We start from the raw sequence: 24,446 nt of genomic DNA on the forward strand, positions 1-24,446 counted from the left end.
TCCAGCCTTCTGAGAGGTGCTTTGGTAAAGGGACACACACACCCACGACAGACACTTGCAGAGTTAAAGGACAACTTCACCCATTTTCAACCTATAGCTGGTCCTCACTATTGCTCTAAATAATATAGAACACATTTTTCTTTCTACTCGGTCTGTGTCTCAGAGGAGAGCTGTGGACAGTTCCGAAACCCGCGTACCACTGACGCCACGAATGGGGAATTGAAGCTAATAGAAACCGCAGGCTTTCTGAACTGTCCACAGCCCTCCTCTGAGACACGGAGTGAATAGGCAAAAATTGTGTGGCTCATAGAAGGTAGAGCGTCCGAATTGCGGAACCAGATGGTTCCCAGCTCCATTCGAAGTCGAAGTGTCCTTGAGCAAGACAATGAATCTCTAATTGCCCCCGATGTGCAGGTTGGTGACTCGCATTGGTTTCCTCCGCCACCGGTGTATGAATGCGTGCGTGTGTGACTGTGAATGGGTGAATGTAATGCACCATATCATGGAATAGCGCTAAATGCACCAGTTACCATTTATATGTAGTGGTCCTTTGCCCATTATTTTATGCTTTAAAACGTGGGCACTCCCAAGGCCCCAGCTGTGTCCTAACAGTCAGCGGGCTGCTTGGCGGGACTGCAGCTCTCTGGCGCCACCTCCAGGTCCACCTCCAGGAAGTCTGGCTGCTCGTTGTCCTGAGAAGAAGAAGAGGTCCCGTCCGGGGAGCAGGAGGGGCCCTCCTGCCTCCCCGCGGCCCTCCTGCGGGTGGCGGCCCGGGCGGGCGCCACCAGCGCCAGGCAGGCGGCGCCCAGCCCCATGCCCACGGCGCACGAGTAGAAGGCCGAGCCGTAGTTCTCTGTGGCGTCGATTAGCACGCCTGAGGGTTACAAATGAGAAGCGGGTGTTGTTAAGAGCCGTCGGCATACATGCCAAGAATGATCATTGTAAGGCTACTGTAACTAATTATGATGTGAATGTCCAAGAGAAATAGAGTCTGCACACTTGATCGCGTTCAAAAGGTAAGTTCTGTTTGAGTAAGTAAGTGATTTCATTTAATTCAAATAATAGTACCAGTAACGACCGTCATGTTGCATACACAAACTTTAGAAGGCAATCATAGCCAATCAGGAGGGAATATGGGAAATGGGACAGATCCATGTTGATGACATGACTGTACCGCTTTGCGTGATTTTAGGGCACAATCTGTAGGAGCAGTGTCCAAAAATGTGTTTTGCAAAAGTGTGACGTGATGTGACGGACAGATGGAGGGACTGACGGAGGGACAGCCGGCGGAGGTTTTGATAGTAACTGCGACCTGATGGTCGCAACTAGTTAATATAGATTGTTTGGTCAATATGCCTTTAGCCTTATCTCCTATGAGGACAAAAAAAGCAGTTTAAAAACTGTTGGGTGCCAAGTTATCCTTCAATCAGGATAGAGCGGGGCCTTCCTCCAATCATGGTCGAATGGGGGCGCGCCTTACGCGCACCGAGGCCCCCCACTTGATCATGATTGGAGCAAGGCACCTACATGAAAACTGAAACTTAAGTGAAATCACTTACCCTAATGCGTAATGCAATCCATTGGTGAACGCTGTGTTGTTTACATCAAACATGGCTGCCTGTATGTAAGTCTCAGAGAATAGGAATGATATTCTATACCTCCCAGTGGGGGTCCCGCCAGTCCGGCGAAGCTCTGGATGCACACGTAGACCCCGACGGAGGAGGCCATCCTCTGCAGGCCCACCACGTCCTCCTCTGCCAGCAGGGGGATGTGTGTGGAGCCCACCGTGCCCATGAAGAAGCCGTAGAGCGCCGAGCACACCGCCAGGCCCCAGAACTCCCACACCACCGTGAAGGCCAGCAGCACCAGGCCCAGCACAACCACACACCTAACGGGGAGGGGACCATAATTATAACTATAATATATAAATACTGTTCCTACCAAACAGTGTGGGCTCGCTTGTGACTATATTCTGCAGCGTGCTAACTGTCATGTGAAGCTCAACCAATACTCCAGCTAACACCACTCCCATACTCCAGCTAACACCACTCCCATACTCCAGCTAACACCACTCCCATACTCCAGCTAACACCACTCCCATACTCCAGCTAACACCACTCCCATACTCCAGCTAACACCACTCCCATACTCCAGCTAACACCACTCCCATACTCCAGCTAACACCACTCCCATACTCCAGCTAACACCACTCCCATACTCCAGCTAACACCACTCACACCTCAATTGCACCTCATTGGCTAAGGGCCCTGCCTTTGTACTGCGACGGAACTCATTATATAAATAACTGCCTTTGTACTGCGACGGAACTCATTATATAAATAACTGCCTTTGTACTGTCTGCGACGGAACTCACTATATGTAAACTAGACCAGGTCAACCTGGTTGTGCCAGACCCCGGTTCTGCCAACCCTCTGGGCCTATAAATTTAATGGTACATTTATAGGCTGTCTGTCCCTTTATAGGCTGTCTGTCCCTCCCTCATGTCATCATCATTTGTGACATCATTGTGACCAAATATGGAGAAAAGAGGGAGGGACAGACCGACAGACAAAGCCTTTTGCTTTGTCTGTCGGTCTGTCCCTCCCTCATGTCATTGTGATGACATGAAGGCTTTGTCTGTCGGTCTATCCCTCCCTCATGTCATCATCATGTCATCATCATGACCATCTATGGAGAAAAAACGGACAGACCGACATTTGCTTATGTAGGCCTACCCATTTCATGGGTCTGGCAATAATGAGGATAACATAGTGTTCTCGCCTTTCAGGCGAGCCCACAACAATAACTAAAATAAAAACTCTTAATCAAATAAATTGTTCTTCATTTCTTATGTTTGCCAACATGACTATATTCTGCAGCGTGCTAACTGTCATGTGAAGCTCAACCAATACTCCAGCTAACACCACTCCCAGGTTTTTTTCCACCAATTGCGCCTCATTGGCTAAGGGCCCTGCCTTTGTACTGTCTGCGGCACAAATATGCGGCGGAAATATATTATATATAAATAATGAGGATAACATAGTGTTCTCGCCTTTCAGGCGAGCCCACAATTATCGTTTATCGTGATAAAAAACACTCACAATAATTGTATCGTGGAGACGTAAATCAATGTATCGTGAAATTATCCTCCGTCATGCACGGGGATCAATTCACCTTTTATTTGCCGGGCTATATGGAAGTGGTTTACTGGTCCCACATAAAAATCTCCCATTCATTTTCCCCATAGACTTTTACAAAAATATTTATAACAATTATGTTAAGCCTAGAACCAGGCCATCCAGGATTGCAGTGAATCATGACCATAAAACCTTTGATCCTATGTGAAAACATATTTTAATATTAAATTATTTGATATATTACATTTAATAACTACCCTTTGTTTAGCGATTTTCAAAATGTTCTTTTCATAGAAACAAAGGTTGATGATTCACTGCCATCCTGGATGGCTTGGTTCTAGGCTTAACATAATTGTTATAAATATTTTCGTGAAAGTCTATGAGGAAATGAACAGGATATTTTTTTAGTGGGACCAGTAAACCACTTCCGTTGCGATGCCTTATATCTGGTACCACTTAAAGGCTCTATAATGGGTAAATTGGACCTGGAAATAACGTAATTGATATAGCTTGTAGATCTGCTATTCTTTGGCAACTGTTTCGCCCCTTAGTTTGGCTTTCACCATGATTGATTGATTGATTGATTGATTGATTGATTAATTCATTCATTGATTCATTGATTCATTGATTGAAGACACAATGCAAAATAAATGGTATTTACAATAGAAAGGTCAGGGGGAGGTGAAAAGCTAAGTAAGATCTAATGTCTCATTCAACATGTATCTCTTAGTCCGAAACACGTTTAAATCAACTTCCAACTACTTTGAAGGAGCTTGTTTATTGTTTTTAACCCAGTTTTCTGAAAAACAATATGATTCAAAGATTAGCCTACAAAAACAAATATGTTGCTACATACTGTACATGTACTTACACTAAAATGGGTTCCCGGCCTGAATGGGTTGAATTGCTAACTTCATCATACAGAGTACACAGAGTGCCGCACTTACAAGCTCACAAGTCACAAGCTTGTAGCTATTTTCACACATATAGGCCTGTCACAATTATTACAGAATTGTCTAATCGCAATTAATTGACAAAATCATAATTATTTTGCCATAATCATTTTGTGTAAAAAGAAATATGAACGAATATGAACATTCGTTCATATATTTCAACCACTTTCAAAAATAGTAATAATATCAATGTTCTTTGTATAAAGTATAAAGCTGTCAAATATGTCTGTCATTTCTTTGTATATTTAGGTTATGTGTAATATCTGCCATGTGCAACTTCAAGCCCAACATAAATGTAATTGTCATGACAAAAAAAAAAAAACATTTAAATGTATTATTATCTGAGCGACAATTAATCGTCAAGTAAAATGTCATAACTGTCTAACCCACTCACAGAGGTGTCAATTGGGTACGGCAAGGTATGACAGCTGCCATACCTTGGCTACAGGGGAGAAAAATAAAATGTACTTCTTAACAGTATAGTACTTGAGTAAATGTAACCTACCGGTACTTAGTTACTTTACACCACTCGTCATGTCATATTAACAATTTTATTTCAAGTTTATGTCCTATTCTGCAGTGGCTGGCTCTCCTGACTCTTTTTAACGAACGGCCGGGGGGGGGGGGGGGGGGGGGGGGGGGGACGGACTTGTTACCGGCAGTGGTGTCAGTTCAGCAAAGGCTAAGGTATGGCAACATGACTGGTGTGTTGCACGCGCGCGAAGACACCAGTCATGTCGCCATTCCTTAGCAACAGGCATGAATTTCTACGAATGGCCGGGAGAGCGAACAGACCTGTATTCCCACTGCCCTCAGGGACGTGCTGGCCATTGGGAAAAGCGGGACAACTCCCGAATGGCCGGTTCATTCCCGGCCGGTCCAGGCCGGCCATTAGGAAAATGTCGGCCTTTGTTCCATTTTGGGGGCTGGGCATTTTTTGGGAATTTTTTTCGCAAAGCAAAGCCCAGCTTCATCATACTAGGCCGTCGCACAAAAGTAGTGAAAGCAAGCACACAACGCCTTGCGGTGCGAGGCGTTGTGTGCTTGTAGATCGGCAGTTTTCACTAGTTTAAACAATTTTTAAAATGATAAATACAAAACAAACGGTTTTGGACAGACAAGGTTTCCACCCGACAACGACGAAATATAACTCATGTAATTGGCCCACTGGCTTGTCACTTTGTCACAAATCTTTGAGTAGCAGCAGCGCGCAATGAGCGAGGGCCTCTCCAACTCTTTTTTCCCGGGCTGAATCAGGGGCCCAGCATTAGTCTGATTTCAGACTCTGCGCTGGAGCTTGAGTCTGACATTGTCCCATTGACAAGAGATTTCAAAGGGGAGGGGATTTAAAATGTGAAATTCCCAATCACAAGAGATCTGGTGGGAGGGGTTGTGTTTGACTTGTGTACACAAAACATTCCCCCCTCCCCCTCCCCTCTATGACAGGCACCAAACAGGTCATTGTCTTTGATGTTTCATTGATTAGAGAGAATCACTAACGTAGTTGTAGCTCTTTTGAAGTTCAAAGGAGGCAATTAAGAACTCTGGTGAGCCACCCCTCCCTCCACTGTTTCTGTTGATTTTCAAAAGTTAGACCCACCCCCTCCTCCGTCTTGCATTGATTTTATTGGTCGGTGCGCCAAGACACCGACAGAAAGACGCGCGTCATATGCCAATTCCAGACCAAGAGAAGCAGTCCACTCAGAGAGTGGGCGGGTCTATTGGCTGGAGCCAGGCAAGCCCAGCAGGTCCCTGGCCCTACTCACCCCAGCATCACCAGGGTCTTCCTGCAGGGCAGCCTGTTCATGGCCGTCCCGATGGACAGGCGCCCGCACACGTCCGCCACCGCCATGACGGACAGCATGTAGGCCGCCATGCCCTCCTCCACGCCGCGCCGCTTGCTCAGCTCCACCACGTAGAGCGGCGGCGCGAAGAAGCCCAGCGTGGCGAACAGCCCGAACAGAGAGTAGCAGATGAAGGCGGGGTCCTCCAGCACCGAGAAGTCCAGCAGCTTATTGGCCCTGCATGGGGGCCGCGGGTCCTCTAGCGCCACCTGTAGGGAGGGGGGGGGGGGAGACGATAATTGTTGTTATCGTTTAGCGAAAAAAATAATAATAATAATAAATAATGTATATTGCGTATTTTTTGAAAACTTCGGTTAGGATTTAGAAAGTGTTTTTCACATCGGCCACAGGTCTAAAGGGCCATTCCCACCGGGCAAGATAAAGACTCAATTGAAGTGGATGGTAGTGTCCACACTGGACGCGACCATCCACTTCAATTGAGAAAGATATTTTTTATCTTTATCTTTTTTGACCCTTTAATCGGTTAACAAAAGTGCAATTTTCAAGCATATTTTGATAATCGTGATAATTATCACAATTATTTTGGGCCACAACAATCCATGTTCCAAAACAGTGGTTCCCAAACTTTTTAGTTCAAGGCCCAAAATAAAAATTTGACGTTGGCCAGAATAATTTGAAATTTGAAATAATAACAATATATAACAATTAAAAGCAAAATACACCCAGTGTTTGGGATGAATCCATACCTCCACCCCTCCGTCCAGCCTCTTCAGTGGGGTGGCGGGTGGGGAAGCGGACCCCTGCTCCTCCCACTCCATCAGGGCCTTGGTCTCCGCGGGCGCCGCCCGCTCGTCCGTGCTGGACGCCGTCAGCGAGGTGACGCCCGAATCCTCCGACCGCCGGGAGCCCCCGGAGCTGATGGAGGTTCGGGTCTGCTCGTTGTCCAGGTCGTACGCGGTCTGCAGCTGTTTGAACGACGGGGGCGGCTGCTGCGGTGGCGTCTGCGTCTCGGGGACGCAGGGCGGTTCGTCACACTCCGGCTCGATGATGATTGGACGGAGGAGGGCGCCACAGCCAATCACGGACGCTTGGAGGAGGCCGATGAGCACCAGACAGTAGCGCCAGCCAATCTGTGCCTTCAGGGCGGTTAAGGCTGTGGGCAGCAGGGACGTGCAGAGAATGTTAGAGGGGCAGGGGCTGAAATTTCTAAAATTTCACCCTGATGAAAATACAGAAAATAGCAGACCTCCGAGCTTGGAGGTCGGCTATTTTCGGTACTTGATACATTAAACTAAGCATAATCAAGTGAATACTGGAGTACGGCATGGATTTCTACACAGAGAGGGCAATTCTTTCAACATAAGATGCTGCATTCAAGTTCAGGAGAGTTTGGACAAGGCAATTGTCTTGAATGCTCTGCCTTCAGGTATGGCATGGAAAGAGGGCATTTCTTTCAGCATAGTAAAAACTGCATGGTCTGGAGAGGACACTTTTTACAGAGGGATAAAAGGGCAGGGGCTCAAGCCCCCTTTGATGTCTATGTGTGGCGGGCAGGATAGGAAGAAGAGGGGCGGGGATAAAAGTACTGATAATTGGAAAACACACCAGTAAAGTAAAAAAAAAAAAATCAGAAGTGAGCGGTGGTCATGCTTGCATAACATCTTCAGACTAGGATTTAAGTCTAGGATGTACAGTACAAACATACGTATGTACAAACATTTTACTATGGCAAAACGCTGAGGAAAAAGGCTACAGACACACGCACAGCCACGTATAGGAGCGGTTTGCACTGCTCAAAATCAAAATGGTACTGGAAGTAAAGGCAGAATGCAGTAACTACTAACAGAAAAAATCGCACCCGTGCGAAGTGAGCGGTGCAAACTAATTCCTGCGCGAATCAGTGTTGATAGGCATGCATGGCAATATTCTTTTTGTTGTGTATGATGTCGGTCTAGAGGTCTGCTCAGACTATATAAGTCTTTATCGTCATTTCTCATCAGTTAGTTGACCAAGCTACAGATTGTAACTTGTAAGAGTGTCATAGTGTAATGATAAGTGACCTTATTGAGCGGTGGTCACAACGCTCCTATACGTGGCCGTGTGTGTGGGTCTGTCTGTCGGCGTGTCTGTCTGTCTGTCTGTCTGTAGCCTGCAGTAACCTTTTCTGACCACACATGTTAAGGGAGGGGCGCTGTTGTTCAGGCCAGGCCAGACCAGGCACACACACACACACACACGCACACACACACACACACACACACACACACAGGGGGGAAGGGGGGGAACCACCGCTCAGTTCACACGGGTGTGATTTTTTACCTCCAGAGAGGCCTCCAGAGAGACGAGAAGAGGCCAGAAGATGAATATTTTAGTTTTTCAAAGTCTGTTCATTTGTATTTTAAACTTGTATTAGCTGCCTATCATTTATAACCTGTAAGATTTTCCACAGTCTGTCTAAAAGTGTGGTTATTTTATCGCTTATAAGTGATATTCATCTAATACAATTTTGAAATTCAAGGTTAGCACCGCTCAATACTTTTTTATGACGTATTTTACGCTGCCTAAACGCGTTCTAAATCAGGGTGAACCAATCGGGTGCCTCTGTGACTATGACATCATGGACAGATCAACAGAATCGAAGTGTTTCATTGGTCTAGCGAACTCATGTCATCATCATTTGTGACATCATAGTTTTGGTAAAAAAGCGGTCTATAGGAGCGGTTAGCACCGCTCAAAAATACTGATAAATGGGTTTAAAAGTGTTCCAGCTGGTGAGCCAAATGAGATATGGGCATAAAAGTGATATTACACTGATTGTATGTCTGTTCTTGAGGTCATTGTTTATCCCCCAATATCATGAATGCTAATTTGACCTTTGGGATACACAAATAAGTCGGCGTGTCCAAAAACGTAGTTACTGCACTTTGGCTTTGAAGGGCAGAGTACTTGAGTAAATGTACTTATTAGGGCATTAACGACTTGTGATTTTTGCAAGTCGACTCGACTCAGTAAAAAGTTGAGTTGAAGTCGACGTTATCGTTTGATGACATCATCACATCACACAAGACCCCCCCAATTATTTTGGGGGGTCCCCAGATGATTAACTTAATGTGAAACATTGTTTTCTCACTCAACTGTAAACAAACCAACATAAAGTTTAAGTGCATAGAGGGCATCTGCACATTTCTAAAGTGCCAATTTAAGGACTTTTTAATACATCTAAAATGACAAATCAAACATTGTCCAAATTGTCAAATATATAGAGGCAGAAATGGTGAAAATAGCCAATCTACATGCTCACAAGAGCATGTAGATCTGAACATTATTAGAACATTATTTTATTTTTATTTTATTAATTTTTTTACTTCGACTTTCGACTTTCTCTGGTGGGAGTCGACTGAGTCGACGTGTTGACCTTCGTTAATGCCCTAGTACTTATAGTTACTCTCTCACCTGGACCGAAGGCGCACATGGCGAAGGACTCTCCCGAGGACGCCACCGAGGTGACGGTGGCCCGGCGGCGGTGGAAGTACTGAGCCAGGATGGTGACCGTGGGCAGGAAGGCCAGGCAGTATCCCAGTCCTGGGGACAAAAATAAAAAGGGGGAGGAGGGAGGGGACATGACAGCCACCGACCAACCCCCCGGCCCCTCCCTGTCTGAACCTCACATGTTGACAGCGGTGTCAAGATGTCAGCTCGCTCAAAGGGGGCGGGGCCAGTCGGCGCGCGCGACAGGGGCCGCTATGGTGAGCGCTGAAAGAGAGAACGTACAGTGAAAAAAGAAAAAAAAACTGCTGTGTTAATTTGACTCTCAGAGTTAAAACAATATATTTAAACACTGACACTCAGGATTTGACTGTGTGTGCGTTGTGTTCCAAAAAAACAAAAACAAAAACGATCCCACTTCACCCGTTTTCATTCTATCACCTTTTTAGACCACTGTTTCCCAAACTTACGATTTTTAGGGGTTGCGTGAAAGCCTCATTTATATTGTTACACAAGCATGAATATTTTAAGTGTACAGTATAGGCCTATATATACTGTCTGGTCAAAACCTCTTAACTCAATTTTTGAGGTTTTTGATTTTTTTTGGCATAAATCAGGGCTATTGAACACCCTTTACATCTGAGTGTTGGTTAAAATAATATTGAACCAATGGAAACTAGTATAAAGTGCTTGCAAAACCTCCTAACTCCACACTTTCTGCCAAACCAGTAAACTTCACCCGATTGGCCCACTCTATTTTTTTTCATAAATACAGGTATGTGCTATTGAACACGCGTTACGTCTGTGTGTTGGTTAAAATAATATTGAACCAATGAAAACTAGTAAAAAGCCCTTCGGTCAAAACCTCCTATAACTCCACTTGAGCTCATTTTCCCGAACATTTACATTTAAGAGTTAGGAGGTTTTGGCCCGACAGCAGAGAATGATATACTGCATAATAGTATATTCTAAATATTCGAATATTCGAATATCAAAGTCACAATTCGACGTTGTTCACCGAAGTTGAATATTCGCTTATTTTATTTTTTTTGTATTGTTTTCTCTTTAAAAAATCTATATAGTTTATAATGCTTGGCTAGATAGGAAGTCATAAGAATGAGTTGTCAATGCCCCTGGTTGATGAATTTGTTAATGCTTTATACCAGGGGTTCTCAAACATTTTTAGGCTGTGACCCCCAAAATAAACATATTTGAACTGTAGACCCCCACCCTGACAAGCACTTGGAATTGTAGGTATTTAAACTCGGTTCCGCAGATAAATATTGTGAAAATAGCTGCGAGGCGTTGTGAGCATACAGATCTGCTATTTTCACAATGTTCGCCTCTTGCTTACTTAATATTTGACAGTTTGGCCAGTCCTGTCGAATATTCGACTATTCGAATACTTTGAGGTCGAATAATTTGAATACTAAAAATCACTATTCGTGAATGCCCTACCGTATAGGGATCTGTCTTTCGTTGTCAGGTCAATGTCAGAACCTCAGAAGCATGAAGCGCCATGCTGCTGTGCAATACTTTGACTGTCCAGTAGGAGATGCACTTGTTCCACTTAACAGCCTTGACTCAACTCATTACCAATTATAGCCTTTTCAGCAGGGAAGGATTTGAAAAAATGATTATCCTGCCTGATGGTGCACTGTGTATTTCAGAAATGCCATGCCTCAGTAGTCATTTAACTAATAGATAACTTAACTGAGGATTTTACTGAGTAGACTGAGTTAGAGTTGTTCAAATGTCGAGGGGCCGGGAAAAACAAACAAACAATTGTTCTAGCTTTTGAATACAACTCTTGAATCTTAAAATAGGAGAGGATGTGGGAGGAATCCAATAATCGAGACAATATCTTTATTAGGACATCTCGTCCTTGAAAGAAAGATAAACTTAACAGCTGATGACGAATGATACACAGCATTGAGTGTGTGTGCTATGAATAAACAATCCAAAAAATCCCTTTCAAACAGATCGCTGTCTTTTATCCTTGGAAAATCGCTGCATTGGATCGCCGCATAGGATTCATCTTTTGTGTGGCACAGAACCTGACACAGTGAACGTGTGCAAAACATTCAATTTTGGGCAAATTATTCACGCTAAAAAAGCGTTTCCATTCTAACGAGAACCAACGCTGAAGGGACGTTACGTCCTAAAGTTTTAAGAAAATAGTCGATCTACAACACTTTTTTGACCGATTTAGAAAGAATACGTTCTGACTCAAGAGTTCTCCCAGAACTCAGGGTTAGTAGCACATCCTGAGCAAGGCCCAGATTAGGTTCTGAGAAACCCAGCCGTGGTGCAATGGAAACAACCGTTTCAGTTTGTTCTTGTAGTTGAATAGAGCGATAAATGAACCCATTAAGACCAGAGAGGCTGATTCTACAAAAAGCCTTCTGAATCAGTACTTTTACAAGATTTCTTTTTTCAAATGTTCAAAAATTGCAAATGCACAAGCCTTGTACTATATGCTATTTTTTAACCTCGCATCACCAGGCTTTCTCAGGGGAAAGGTTGTTTGATCCGGTCTAGACCGGATGGCATCCTAGACCGGATGTTTGCTTTGTTTTCGTTCCCCGTCTGTTTCCCCAATCTCTATTTAAATGTTAGAGGAGTGTCGTCTTGCCAGTCGCTGCAAGTTGGACTAAAAGATGGATATACCAAACGAACTTTTCAAAAAGTAAGCAAAACTACGCCGCATCGAGGGTTTTATTGTGTAGGTACTAAAATAATGTCACATAAGCGCGGGGAATTGTTTTGGGTTAGAACTGATAAACCGGTTTTGTATTTCCGGCCAAAGTGTAGTCCGTTTTGACTACAAAACGTCGTAGGACGCCATCCGCTCCCGACCGGATCCAAAGCCCGAAATTGGCTAGCTACAAATGTTACACATTACAAATGTAAAACGACACAGATATGCTTTCCACGGTTTGAGAGAGACAGAGAGATGGGGCACCTGAGACGAGGCCGAGGGTGATGTACATCTGGTCGATGGAGCTGACGAAGGCGGAGGCCACGGTGCCCAGGCTGATCAGGAAGCCCCCCGTCATCACCACCGGACGGAAGCCAAAGCGGTTGCTTAGAAGCATGGACAGAGGAGCTGCATGGAGTCAGAGAGAGAGAGCAAGACACAGACACTCAACCAGTGTTCTGGGGACCACCATGTGCTCCTTGAGGGGGGGTGGGATACCCTCTATACCCGCGCTACTCAACACGCGGCCCGCAGGCCCTTTCCGCATGTTTGTGCGGCCCGTCATGATCATACCAATAAAAATGAATTTTCTAAGCCTGTCAGCCTCGGTGCACTCCGTAGGTTAGGGATAGGAGTCAGGAAGCGAACGCAGTCAACGCACAGAGCACAGCACTGACAGCAGTGCGAGATGCGGCTCCACTTGAGCTAGTACAACGAGACAGTCATCAGACAGACAAATCTGCGGAGATTTTGCAGCAGACAACCACAGTCGGGCTCACTGGAGACTGGATGTTTCGACCATCATGTTTCAGGCTAATGAAGAGGGGACTGCCCGTAGGCACGTAGCCCTTGTCTCCTCCGTGGCTCCGCCGTCATTGGAAAGAAGTCAGTACCGCATTCCAACAGATAGCCTCAGCCAGGGAACTATGCTTATTGTACCACAAATCTCCTCCAACGAGCTGTTGTGTTTTACAAAGCTCAAAGCATCAAACTGTTTTAAAAACTGAGTTGAACTGTGCTTGAGTTATTTTTCCATACAACAACTCTCTTCACCAAAAATAGCCTATCTACAAGCTCACAACGCATCTTGTGGTGAGCTTGTAGATCGGTTATTTTTGGTGAAAGTCCCCCAAGAATAGGGATGCTGGGAGTTGAGTGATTGAATAATTAGTATTAACGTCTATTTACAGGTCTGGATCAATAACAGCCTGTCAGGCCATGGCTACAGCTGAAGTCAGATTATGTCATTTTACCAAAACCCCTAAGAGACTTTTTGTCTTGTTTTAAAACAAGATTAGTATTTTATTTTATAATTTATTGTATTTGTTACAAAGAAGAAAGACTTAATTTATTTTCTAGGATATCATTTGAGTCATTGATTTGAATTGTTGCACTCTGACTGTTACTATTCAATTCAAATGAGCTTCATTGGCATGAGAAAACATACCTTCACATTGCCAACTAGCATCGCATACCCAGACACTGTTGTGGATATTATTCTGGTCCTTCTCAGTGTTATTTATTTCCAAGGGGCGGTTACAAAAAGATTGAACCAGATCTGATCATTTTCACTTCACATTTTGTGAATAAAGCCTAATTTGATCAAATTTGATAATTTCATCATTCCATCCATGACAATCTTTTGGTTCAATGAGGTTTTTCCTGGCTTATATAGATGGAAATGTGGCTGTCTTCTGTGTGTTCACTTAATTATTAGACGTCATGAAGTCTGTTCAATCATTGTAAACGTCCAAAATAGGGCCGTCATTTTTAGCTTGCGGCCCTTTGGACTTTTGGTATTTTGCTGAGTGGCCCCTGAGTCGAGTAGCCCTGCTCTATACGCTTGTTTAAGGGATATTCCACTTTCAAAAAAACTTTTGGTCATTTTATTGTCTAATCAGGCCTTTATGAACATCCTGAACAGATTTTAATTTGCTTCATTCAATATTTTGGTATTTGATTTAAATGTTACTAGGCCCTCCAGGCCCATGGCCTCTCCACACACACACCCATTGTAACTTCAAACTCCATTTTAACCATGCTAGATTCATCAAAAACACCCATTATTTTTCTGGTGACTCATACTACCCTCCTAATACGTGAGCAGGACGTGTTTTTTTAATTTATTTAGTTTTAATAAATCATTTTGTATTACATTTTTTCCATTTTCCCAAAGAATTATTAAAAATAAATGAAAAAAGTTATCGAGAAAACAGGGCCTGCTCACGTATTAGGAGGGTATTATGAGTGAGAAAACAATGTTGCACATTAATCTAATCATCTGGGGACCCCCCAAAAATGGGCGTGGTGTATCTTTTCTTTTCTCTAATTACATTAAATATGAACCCTTGTTGTAAAAAACAAAACAAAGTTGTCCTTTAACCTTGGTGATCTCAAAGCACAGGCAGCATAGAGGCTTGTATGTTTTTGGCCCTGCAGAAGGCTGACCTCTCACACACTGGGGGTTCCCAAACTTTTTTGTGTCAGGGCACCCCATGAATATTTTTTTTAACGCGAGGCACCCCTACATTATAACTTTCACTCCCAGCACCTTATATTTATAGCATATCATCGTTGTCGGGTGGAAACCTTGTATGTCCAAAACCTTTCGTTTTGTATCTATCATCTATAAAATGTACTAAACTAGTGAAAACAGCCGATCTACAAGCACACATAGATCGGCTGTTTTCACTAGTTTTGTGCGACAGTCTTGTATGATGAAGCAGGGCTTTGCTTTACCAAAAGACGTACACATTTGAAACTTGGAGATACAAGGTTTCTGCCCGACAGTGATGAGACTTTAGTGATTATGTTGCGAGGAAAACATTGAGATAATAGCCATTTTGGTTAGAACTGACTAAAAATAACTTTGTACTTCAAGTTTAAAATGATACAAAATATTTTTTTAAGTGTAAAATAAATTCCAAATATTATCAAATCATCTCGCGGCACCCCTGGACTGCCGTCGCGGCACCCCAGGGTGCCCCGTCACCCACTTTGAAAACCCCTGCCATATACTGCCAAGCACCCTGACCTGTCCTGCTGACTCACGCCAGTTGATCCATAGACAGAGGGACCTGGGAGCCTTTCTCCTCATCAATTCTCCTCATAAAGAAACCAGTCACAGCTGGACTGATGGCAGAACAATGCCATACTGCTGATGTCAGCCGCTGTATCATACAATATTATGTTTTTAAGCCTGTTAATAAAATAACAAATTAATAGGCAGTATTAGGCATTTATTAGCAACTTAAGTAATAATTTACTATAAACCCCCTGCCCGCCCGTCCCACATTGTCCCACACAAGTGGTACTTCTGTCCCTCAAATGAACAGTTTGGATCTGGTCACCCTAGCTGTATGTGTGTGTGCGTGTGTGTGTGTGTGTGTGTGTGTGTGTGTGTGTGTGTGTGTGTGTGTGTGTGTGTGTGTGTGTGTGTGTGTGGGTGCGCGTGTGCGTGTGCGTGTGTGTGTGTGTGTGTGCGCGCGTGCGTGCGTGTGTGTGATAACACTACTTTTGTACTTTTACTTCCGTACATTTTTAATTCCGGACTTTTACTTGTAACAGACTATTTCTACCTTGCAGTATTGATACTTTTACTTATGTAAAAGATGGGAGTACTTTTTCCAACACACACACACACACACACACACACACACACACACGCACGCACGCACGCACGCACGCACGCACGCACGCACACACACACACACAGGGGTGTCACACCAAATTATGGGCCCTGGGTACAAGGATTCACTCACATTGTATGCTTTAACTATTGAAAAATAGCAGATATAAGCTCACAGTGAGCTTGTAGATATTTGAAAAACCGTGAACATTTGTGCGGAGTTTTTGAAAAACCTATGTTTCTATGTCAGTGGTGCTAAAATATTTTCATGTGAAGGACCAACAAAATGATATGTATTTGGCCACGGACCCCATCTCAAAATATTTAGTTCCAGGGTAACCCCAGAAGCTAAATTTGAGTTACAAATGTTCCCTTAAAAAAACACAGACATTCAAAGAATTGCACACATTTTCACAACTTTTCAAAAAATAGCAGCTCTACAAGCACCGAGTGCCGCGCTGTGAGCTTGTATATCTGCTATTTTTCAATAGCTAAAATATAAAATAATTAAGGCCCCTCTCAACCTTGGGCCCTAGTGACTCAGTCCCACTTCCCACCCCCGTGTGACGCCCCTGCTCACACACACACACACACACACACACACACACACACACATACACACACACACACTGACAGGATGTGTGGATGTGTGCCCAGGTCAATAGTCTGTCTGAGTGGGCAGATTTCGTTGCCCTCAGGGTCACAGACATCAAGAGAGGCTTCTCTAAAATCGTGACTGCATCGGAACCCACAACGTGCCATTTGGCCAGGCCTATTAAACAGGACTTTTTCATTTTACTTGACGATTAATTGTCATTCACAATTAATGATTTAATAGTGTTTTTGACATTGAACTCTAAAACTGAAACAATTACATCTCTGTGTGGCTTTTAGGCTCTGTCCTGTGCAACGTTTGTTGCACAGACCACTGTACTGCACTGTAATTAACACATTGGGTGCCCCAAGATTGAGCCCCATTTATCCCCTCTCGATGCCCAGGCCCACCACCATTGTATTGAATACGGCCCTGCTGCGTCAAAAGTTGGTCATTTTGCCGCAGCCTGCCACAGTTTTAGCCATAAAACAAACATCAGAGATAAAGGGCGTTAAAGATGGGGAAATGCATTGGAGTATATGGAGAAAAAACGGCCGTGCGATGCTCTCAGCGTCGATTCGAAGCAACCCGCGGTGAATGGGCTACATCCCGGCATAGCCCCGACCTTACGGTGAGATTTAAAGTTAATACTGTAAATACAGTAAACGCGGCAAACACGTCGTGGGCCTCCAGCGACATCAAAGAGTTTGACGCGTGGGCATCCGCTGAGTTAAATGCACTATGGCCGAAACAGAGCAGATTTATAGATTATAATTCATTTATTTGGCTTTTCTTTGGAGAGAGAGATGGGAAGCGGAACTCGAACCCGCGACACGCTGTCAGGCATTAGAGCACTATGTGGTATGCACCTGGACCGCTAGGCCAGCAAGCGCCCCAATAAATACATTATTTCAAGGAATTTCCCAAAAAGATAAAACAGTCAATCTGCTAGCTGGTTCACAGCACCAGATTGTAGATTTTTTAGCTTTTTTATTTGTTTAGTTTTTTATGTACTTTGGAGCTTTTTCAAAAGACAAACAACTATCTCAAGTATAATTGCGAATAGGGCCAAAGGTGTAACAACTGTGACTTGTGGACTAACCAAGTGGTTCTCAACCTGTGGGTCGGAACCCCCAGGGGGTTCCCAAATTACTTTGGGGTGTCCCCAGTAATGTACAACATTGTTTTCTCAATCAACAGTAAGCAAACCAACACAAAGTTTAAGTGTATAGAGATTATCTGCACAATTTAAAGACTTTTTAATAGTAATAGGCCTACCTCTAAAATGACAAGATAGACATTGGCCAAATTGTCAAATATTAGAGGCAGAAATTGTGAAAATTGCGAGGCGTTGTGAGCATGTAGATCGGCTATTTTCACAATAGAACTGTTATACAAAATGTAATGCCTCAACTGTTAGTGCTCTTCAGGGTGGGGGGGTCCCCAGTTCAAATATGATTATTGTGGTGGTCGCGGCCTGAAAAGGTGGAGAACCACTGGACTAACCGGTGAAGGTCATGACGAAGACGCAGATGGAGAGGACCCAGGACACCCGGGTGTTGCTCTCGCCAAAGTCCCGGATGAGGTCGTCCAGGAAGACGCCCAGGCTCTTGATGACGCCGTAGGTGCACACCTCCACCAGGAAGAAGGCGGCGGCCACGGCCCAGCCCCACCCCCCGTCAGGCACCGCCGGGTAGACGCACGGCCCCAGGCAGCCGCCCGGCGTCCTCCCGCCCGCCATGGCTGCTGCACGGCACCTGCCGGGGCACCTGGGAGGAAAGACAATGTGTCCTGGACGTTAGATACAGGCAGGTTACACTTGTTAAATGTATATATATATATATATATATATATATACACACATACTAGGGCATTCACCAAATATTCAAATATTCGAATATCAAAGTTACTTTTCGACGTTGTTCATCGAAGTCGAATATTCGCTAATTCTTTTGATAGGAAGTCAAAAAATGAATTTAGGAACAAATAGGAACAAAATGAAATTGTTAATGCTCTATTAGGGCTTCTCAAACCTTTTTAGGCCGTGACACCCAAAATAAACATATTTGAACTGGGGACCCCCACCCTGACAAGCACTTGGAATTGTAGGTTTTAATGTGACTTGGTTCCACAGATAAATACTGTGAAAATAGCAGATCTACATGCTCACAACGCCTCGCGTTGCGACAGCGTGTCGCGAGTTCGGAACCCCGATCCCGACGACCTTTGCTGCATGTCACTCCCACGAGTGTGTTATTCCTACTGGAGCTGATGTGAGTAGGGGGAGGAGCTTGTCTAAGAACGCGCTGTGATTGGTCCCTTTGAGCGGCAGAAGCAGTCCCCACAACAATAGTTACTATTTTGGAGTCGGATCATGCGACCTTCACAACGCTCGACACGGTGACTCGCTCGCTGCCGCTCACTCTGCAGTGTCTCACGTGGATCAAGGTTGCCTGAGACGGCGCGCATCCATCATGGTTTTGGCAATAGCTGTACTTTGCCAAAAAAGCTAGAGAAGCACTTTGGCGCTGGCCGTGGCCTCAGCTCAGCTCCGGTAGGAAAAACATCCTCACTCCCCATCTCTCTCCCCATTTCCTGTCAGTCTAACTGTCCTATTAATAAAAACATAAAAGCCCCCAAGAAAAAAAAAAAAAAGAAAAGACCTGAGGGCCAAATAGCTCGGGAACGCTCAGTTCCCAAGGCTACTTACTATAAACCGTGTCCCATTCCAAGGTCTCCCAGTGGAGACCTTGGAATGGGACACGGTTTATGAGCAATGTCAGCAACAAGTAATGTGTTCCCCTGCAACATGCTGGTCAGTGACGATACTTATCATGTACTTTCCATCCCAACAAGTTCACTACAATGTGCAGTTGGTTATAAATGTTTTGATACTATTTTGAGGACTCAGAAATCCCTCTTCACTGTGTACACCTGGCCTGTGTGTATGTAAATAAACTGCCCCCAGCGTATCACGTTGTGCTCGCACTGGGACCTTGTAGGCTACATCTGTTATTTTGGAACATTTTCTGGAGAAAAAAAAACTTTGAAAACTACTGATTTAGAAGGCATAGGCCTCAGGTCTTAAATAGTCAGGGAATTTTAGCAGAATACCTGTCAAAGCTGGGAATAAATGTGTTACCAAACAATTTCTTCACCAATGTGTTCGTAAAGGTGTCTAGTAACATATCTAACAAAGATTGAAATTCAACATCACTAGTAAAATCTTTGACAGCTAGGGTAATTCTGGGTCTCATTCACGTATGGGTAGCCAGATAAGTCGCCCTCTTTCAAAGTCGCCCCCAAACTCGTTTCCCAACGGGTCTGTGGCCTTAAGCTAGATGCAGAATAGACTAAAATCAAATATTTGCTTCTGGGGGTCCCTGGAACAAAATATTTTGTGATGGGGGTCCGTAGCCAAATACATATCATTCTGGGGGTCCTTCACATGACAAAGTTTGAGAAACACTGATGGCAACATACGTTTTTTTTTCAGAAAATTGTTATGATTTAGAAGACATTTGTAGAATGTGCCTATCAGTGGTTTTTGGCCGTGGACCCCCATCTCAAAATATTTTGTTCCACGGATGGACCCCTATTGCAAACTTTTTTGTTCCAGGGACCCCCAGAAGCACAGATTTGATTTTAGTCTAATCTGCCTCTAGCTTAAGGCCACAGACCCGTTGGGAAACGAGTCTGGGGCGACTTTGAAAGAGGGCGACTTTTCTGGTATTCCACGTATGTATATGCACTGAAAAAATGACTCCCAAAAAATATGCTTTTAGTAGTATGTGAGGGGTCTAACTAGGTGTTTTTAATTATTTTGAATCCATTGCAAGCATTTGTTTTACATATGCTACTTAAAGCATATGTTTTGGCTTTTGGGAGTCATTTTCCCCATTATAGTCCAGTGTATAGTAAGTGAATGAGACCCAGAATCACCCTATAGCTGTCAAAGATTCTCCTAGGGATGTTGAATTTCAATCTTTGTTAGATATGTTACTAATTACTAGACACCTTTACGGACACATTGGTGAAGAAATTGTTTGGTAACACATTTATTCACAGATTTTATTAATATCCCCTGACTAAAAGGAGTATAGTTCACCCCCAAATTTTTCTATTGATTACTCACACCATGGAGACTTGAGTTATTTTTTGTCGCATTCCTAAAACAGTAATTTGATTACAATAAATGTACCCCCATTTTGATTCTTTCAAAAAGACTTTTGGTCATTTCATCGTCTAATCTAACAATTCAGTATCCATCTCTCCATCTATCTCTCTCTCTCTCTCTCTCTCTCTCTCTCTCTCTCTCTCTCTCTCTCTCTCTCTCTCTCTCTCTCTCTCTGTCTCTTAACCCCCATGGTGGCAACAAGGCACCTCAGAGGATGGTGTAACAGTTCAAAGCCATACATAAACAGGCGTCTTTAGACTTAGACTTTAGGGCTACATGGGAGAGGACTAAATCAAATGGCACTATATTCCTTTGACCAAATACCTCGCTGACAATATCGTAGATTGTGGGGATGACTAGTGGTGCCTTCACAAATCTTCAGTAATATAATGCCTACTGGAAGTGGTATTAGAATATGAATAGAATAGATGGCATCACTTTACTTACATTCAGTTACATTCAACCATCTCATAATATCGTGAAGTAATGCCACACATCACATTATGATATCGAGGTAGCCTACTTGTTTTTTTACCATTCTAGTTTGAATCTTGTGTTTTAACTTAAAATTGTTTATTACTTAAGGTGAGAACCTTGTTAAAGCCCTATATGGGCTTCCTTTCTCGCCTGCACTTATTTTCATGCTTTTTAATAATTTTAACATGTATTGTTTTTTATTTATTGTGCAAATAAATCAAAATCAAATCAAATCAAATATCGAAGATCTCAAATGAGTATCAAAATAATAGTTCATACATGCTAGCCGAATGCTTTGCCTTGTAGACCTATCTCAAATATAGACTCATCTCATATTAGATAAGATGCTATGTAGGCTATATGGGCGTAATATAGGCTTAGGCTATACATAGCATTATCCTTGCCTATTGCATGCATCATCATAATATGATGATGGTAGCAAATGCAGGCAAGGGCGATGACCTACTTGTCTATTTATATAGTTTAACCGTTTTATAGCCTATAAAACGCGCTTCTCGGGTGGGTGGATGGATGATGGATGGAGTGGTCCTCGACCTCCATGTAAACTTTCTTCTGGCATCGAATCGTGTCAGAGAGAGTGAACTCGATCGGGCTCGCCCGCACTGCAGTGCATGATGTCAATCTCTGGAGCGCAGATTTGCTTCATTGAACTCCCATGCCTGTGTATGTGACGGTTGGCGACAGGAGCTGCTCCCTTGCTGACAGGAAAGTGGAAGCTAGACCAGTGTCCTGTCGGCGAGCGCCACCACTGACTGTACAACCACAGTGTGTCTCTCCAAGCATCTCTGGGCTCAACGGCGGCTTATAGCCTATTACTTACCAACGGTCAACTGTCACTCACTCTCCAGCGGTCTGCCGTTCTGTCACAAGCCGTATCCAGTTTAAAAAAAAACAGGAAGATGAAATGATTCCTTTGATAATGTTAAGACATAAATAATAGAGTCAATGGCTGCTTCTGTTTATATGAAAAGATAATAGTCTACATTCCCGTCATTATTATCATCCTCGTCGTCTCGTGCCAGTGCAGCAGCACGAGACGCTGTTTGTACTTCCTCCTTCAGAGAGCAGCAGCAGCAGTTCTTTATACCGGCTCGAGCCGGCCGGCGTTTGCAAGCGCGCAGCGCACATCCCCCAGTCTCGGGAGGAGCGCGAGGCAAGTGTAGGCTACTGTTGTCGTGGGTGGGTGGGTGTGTGTGTATGTGGAAGGATGGATGCGTGGAAGCTTTGCTGTGTTGCCATGTCTGCTTATTATAAGCGACTCTGGGCTTATGTTTCTGTGAAATTGCTTGTAAAATACAGTAGGGCTATAGAGGGTATATGCGCAAAGTGCTTCTCTTGCCGTTTTGACCAAGTATAGTGTTTGACAGAGGCGCGCCGTCTCAAGCGACCTTGAGCTACGCGAGCCCCCGCCGAGCGAGCTAAGGTGAGCGAGTCGCCGGGCGGAGCGCTGCAACCTAGTGTAGGCTACCGATAGGGACAGATTAGTAAATAATGTTTAGGCGAGAGCGTTTTTTGCAGGTCGTTCAGTCCGAGTGTATCAAAGGGTGCGTTCGGAAATGCGCACCCGGTGTGTGCTCAGTGTAGTGAGTGAGTGCAGTAACCTCAGTAAAACTATGCCTAAACCTAACCCTAACCACAGTAAAACTAAACCTAAACCTAACCCTAACCTCAGTAACCGTGACGCGGGTGATTATCTAACACACCCGGTGTGCATATCCAAACGCACCCTTTGATACAGTCGGACTGAGCGACCTGCTAAAAAAATCCTCTCCCGACCAATCACAGTGTGATTGGTCCTCGATCCCCTCCTCTCCTCAGCTCCGGTAGGAATAACACTCTCTGCATTGAAGAGTTTTGATTGATTGATTGATTGATTGATTGATTGATTGATTGATTGATGGATTGATCAATCAAGCAATCAATCAACCCCCCCCCCCCCCCCCCCTCCCTGATAAGAAGCGGCCTGCTCACTCCTCATGCACTGAAGGAAGCATGAGCTCAGTTCGAGCTCTGTTGACAGAGGGAGAGCAGCATCCAGGATTACAGCTTAGGCAATTGGCACTGGGTGAAAAATGGGTTACAAAATCGTGGGCTGAAAATTTAGAAAAGAAGTTTGCATATACATAGGAAAAGGTACAGTTTCATGCACAGTACAGTTCACTGGTATGATGCATCATGTATTGTGATGGCCAATGTTTACAAGCAACTTTACCGAAGAAACAATCCCAAAGTCGCTTATAATAAGCAGACGTGGCAATGCTGGCAGGAACCGATATGTGATAACTCTATGAGAGGAACAGGTTCATTTCAGTGCAGAGGAAGCAGCAGCATCCTGGCAGGGTGGTGATTTTATGCTGCTACAACAGCTCTTAAAATAGAGTATAGTCACAGATATAGATACTAGCCACAATACCATGTCCACAACCAGGGGTGTCGCACCAAATTCTGGGCCCTGGGCACAAGGATTCACTGCGGGCCCCCCATGAATGTTCTTCATAGGGGGAGGGGTTTTAACCCATTTAGACTGGGTCACTGGGAACACATTATTACGCGTTATTTTGTGCTTTAACTATTGAAAAATTGCAGATATACAAGCTCACAGCGCGGCTGCGACAGCCTGCGAGCTTGTAGAGCAAGTCTTTGAATATTTCAAATCCTTCTAAGGTTTTTTGAAAAAAAAATATGTTTCTATGTCAGTGGTGCTGAAACTTTTTCATTTGAAGGACCCCCAAAATGATATGTATTTGGCCATGGACCCCCATCTCAAAATATGTAGTTCCAGGGACCCCCCCAGAAGCAACATTTGAGTTACAAATGTTCGCTTAAAAATACATTAAAAGGTTTGCACACATTTTCACGACTTTTCAAAAATAGTAGATCTACAAGCTGGCAGCGCTGTGAGCTTGTATATGTGCTATTTTTCAATAGCTAAAGTATAAAATAATTAAGGACCCTCCACCATGGGCCCTAGTAACTCAGTTCCACCTTTTCCCCCCTTTTGACGCCCCTGGCCAGAATACCATGTCCACAATGCCATGTCCATCATTATGATGCAGTTGTCATAGTAAATAGAATTTAATATATTTCCATACATCACCTTCAATTTTTTCCATGGACACTTATCATGAGTGGACAATATGACCAGAAACATGGCCATGGCCATAACAGGTCTAACTCTGAGAGAGTACAGTTTACAGTTTACCAGGGACATGCTGGGCCCCTGATTCAGCCCGGTAAAAAGAGTTGGAGAGGCCCTCATTGCGCGCTATAGAGAGAGATCTCTCTCTATAGCGCTGCTGCTACTCAAAGATTTGTCATTTCAGATCATGACAAGTGACAAGCCAGTGGGCCAATTACATGAGTTATATTTCGTCGTTGTCGGGTGGAAACCTTGTATGTCGAAAACTGTTTGTTTTGTATTTATCATTTTAAAAAGTGAAAACAGCCGACAACCTTGTAGATCTGC

At 44.0% G+C, this 24,446-nt stretch overlaps 1 protein-coding gene across 1 annotated transcript; it reads right to left on the reverse strand.

The window, feature by feature from the left end:
- Positions 1 to 605: 605 nt before the first annotated feature.
- LOC308284207 (monocarboxylate transporter 7-like) lies at positions 606 to 18,019 on the reverse strand (the record flags this gene model as incomplete). The annotated part of the gene is made up of 7 exons (XM_080724756.1): positions 17,812 to 18,019; positions 12,347 to 12,490; positions 9,349 to 9,477; positions 6,642 to 7,048; positions 5,857 to 6,143; positions 1,659 to 1,888; positions 606 to 874 (listed from the first exon to the last, which is right to left on the reverse strand). Exons 1-7 carry the CDS (start codon positions 17,822 to 17,824, stop codon positions 606 to 608), a joined length of 1,479 nt encoding a protein of 492 aa, XP_080580882.1. The 5' UTR covers positions 17,825 to 18,019.
- Positions 18,020 to 24,446: the final 6,427 nt, after the last annotated feature.

This window comes from Nannobrachium achirus, assembly GCF_963921795.1.
Source record: "Nannobrachium achirus genome assembly, chromosome: 4".
Lineage (NCBI taxonomy): Eukaryota > Metazoa > Chordata > Actinopteri > Myctophiformes > Myctophidae > Nannobrachium > Nannobrachium achirus.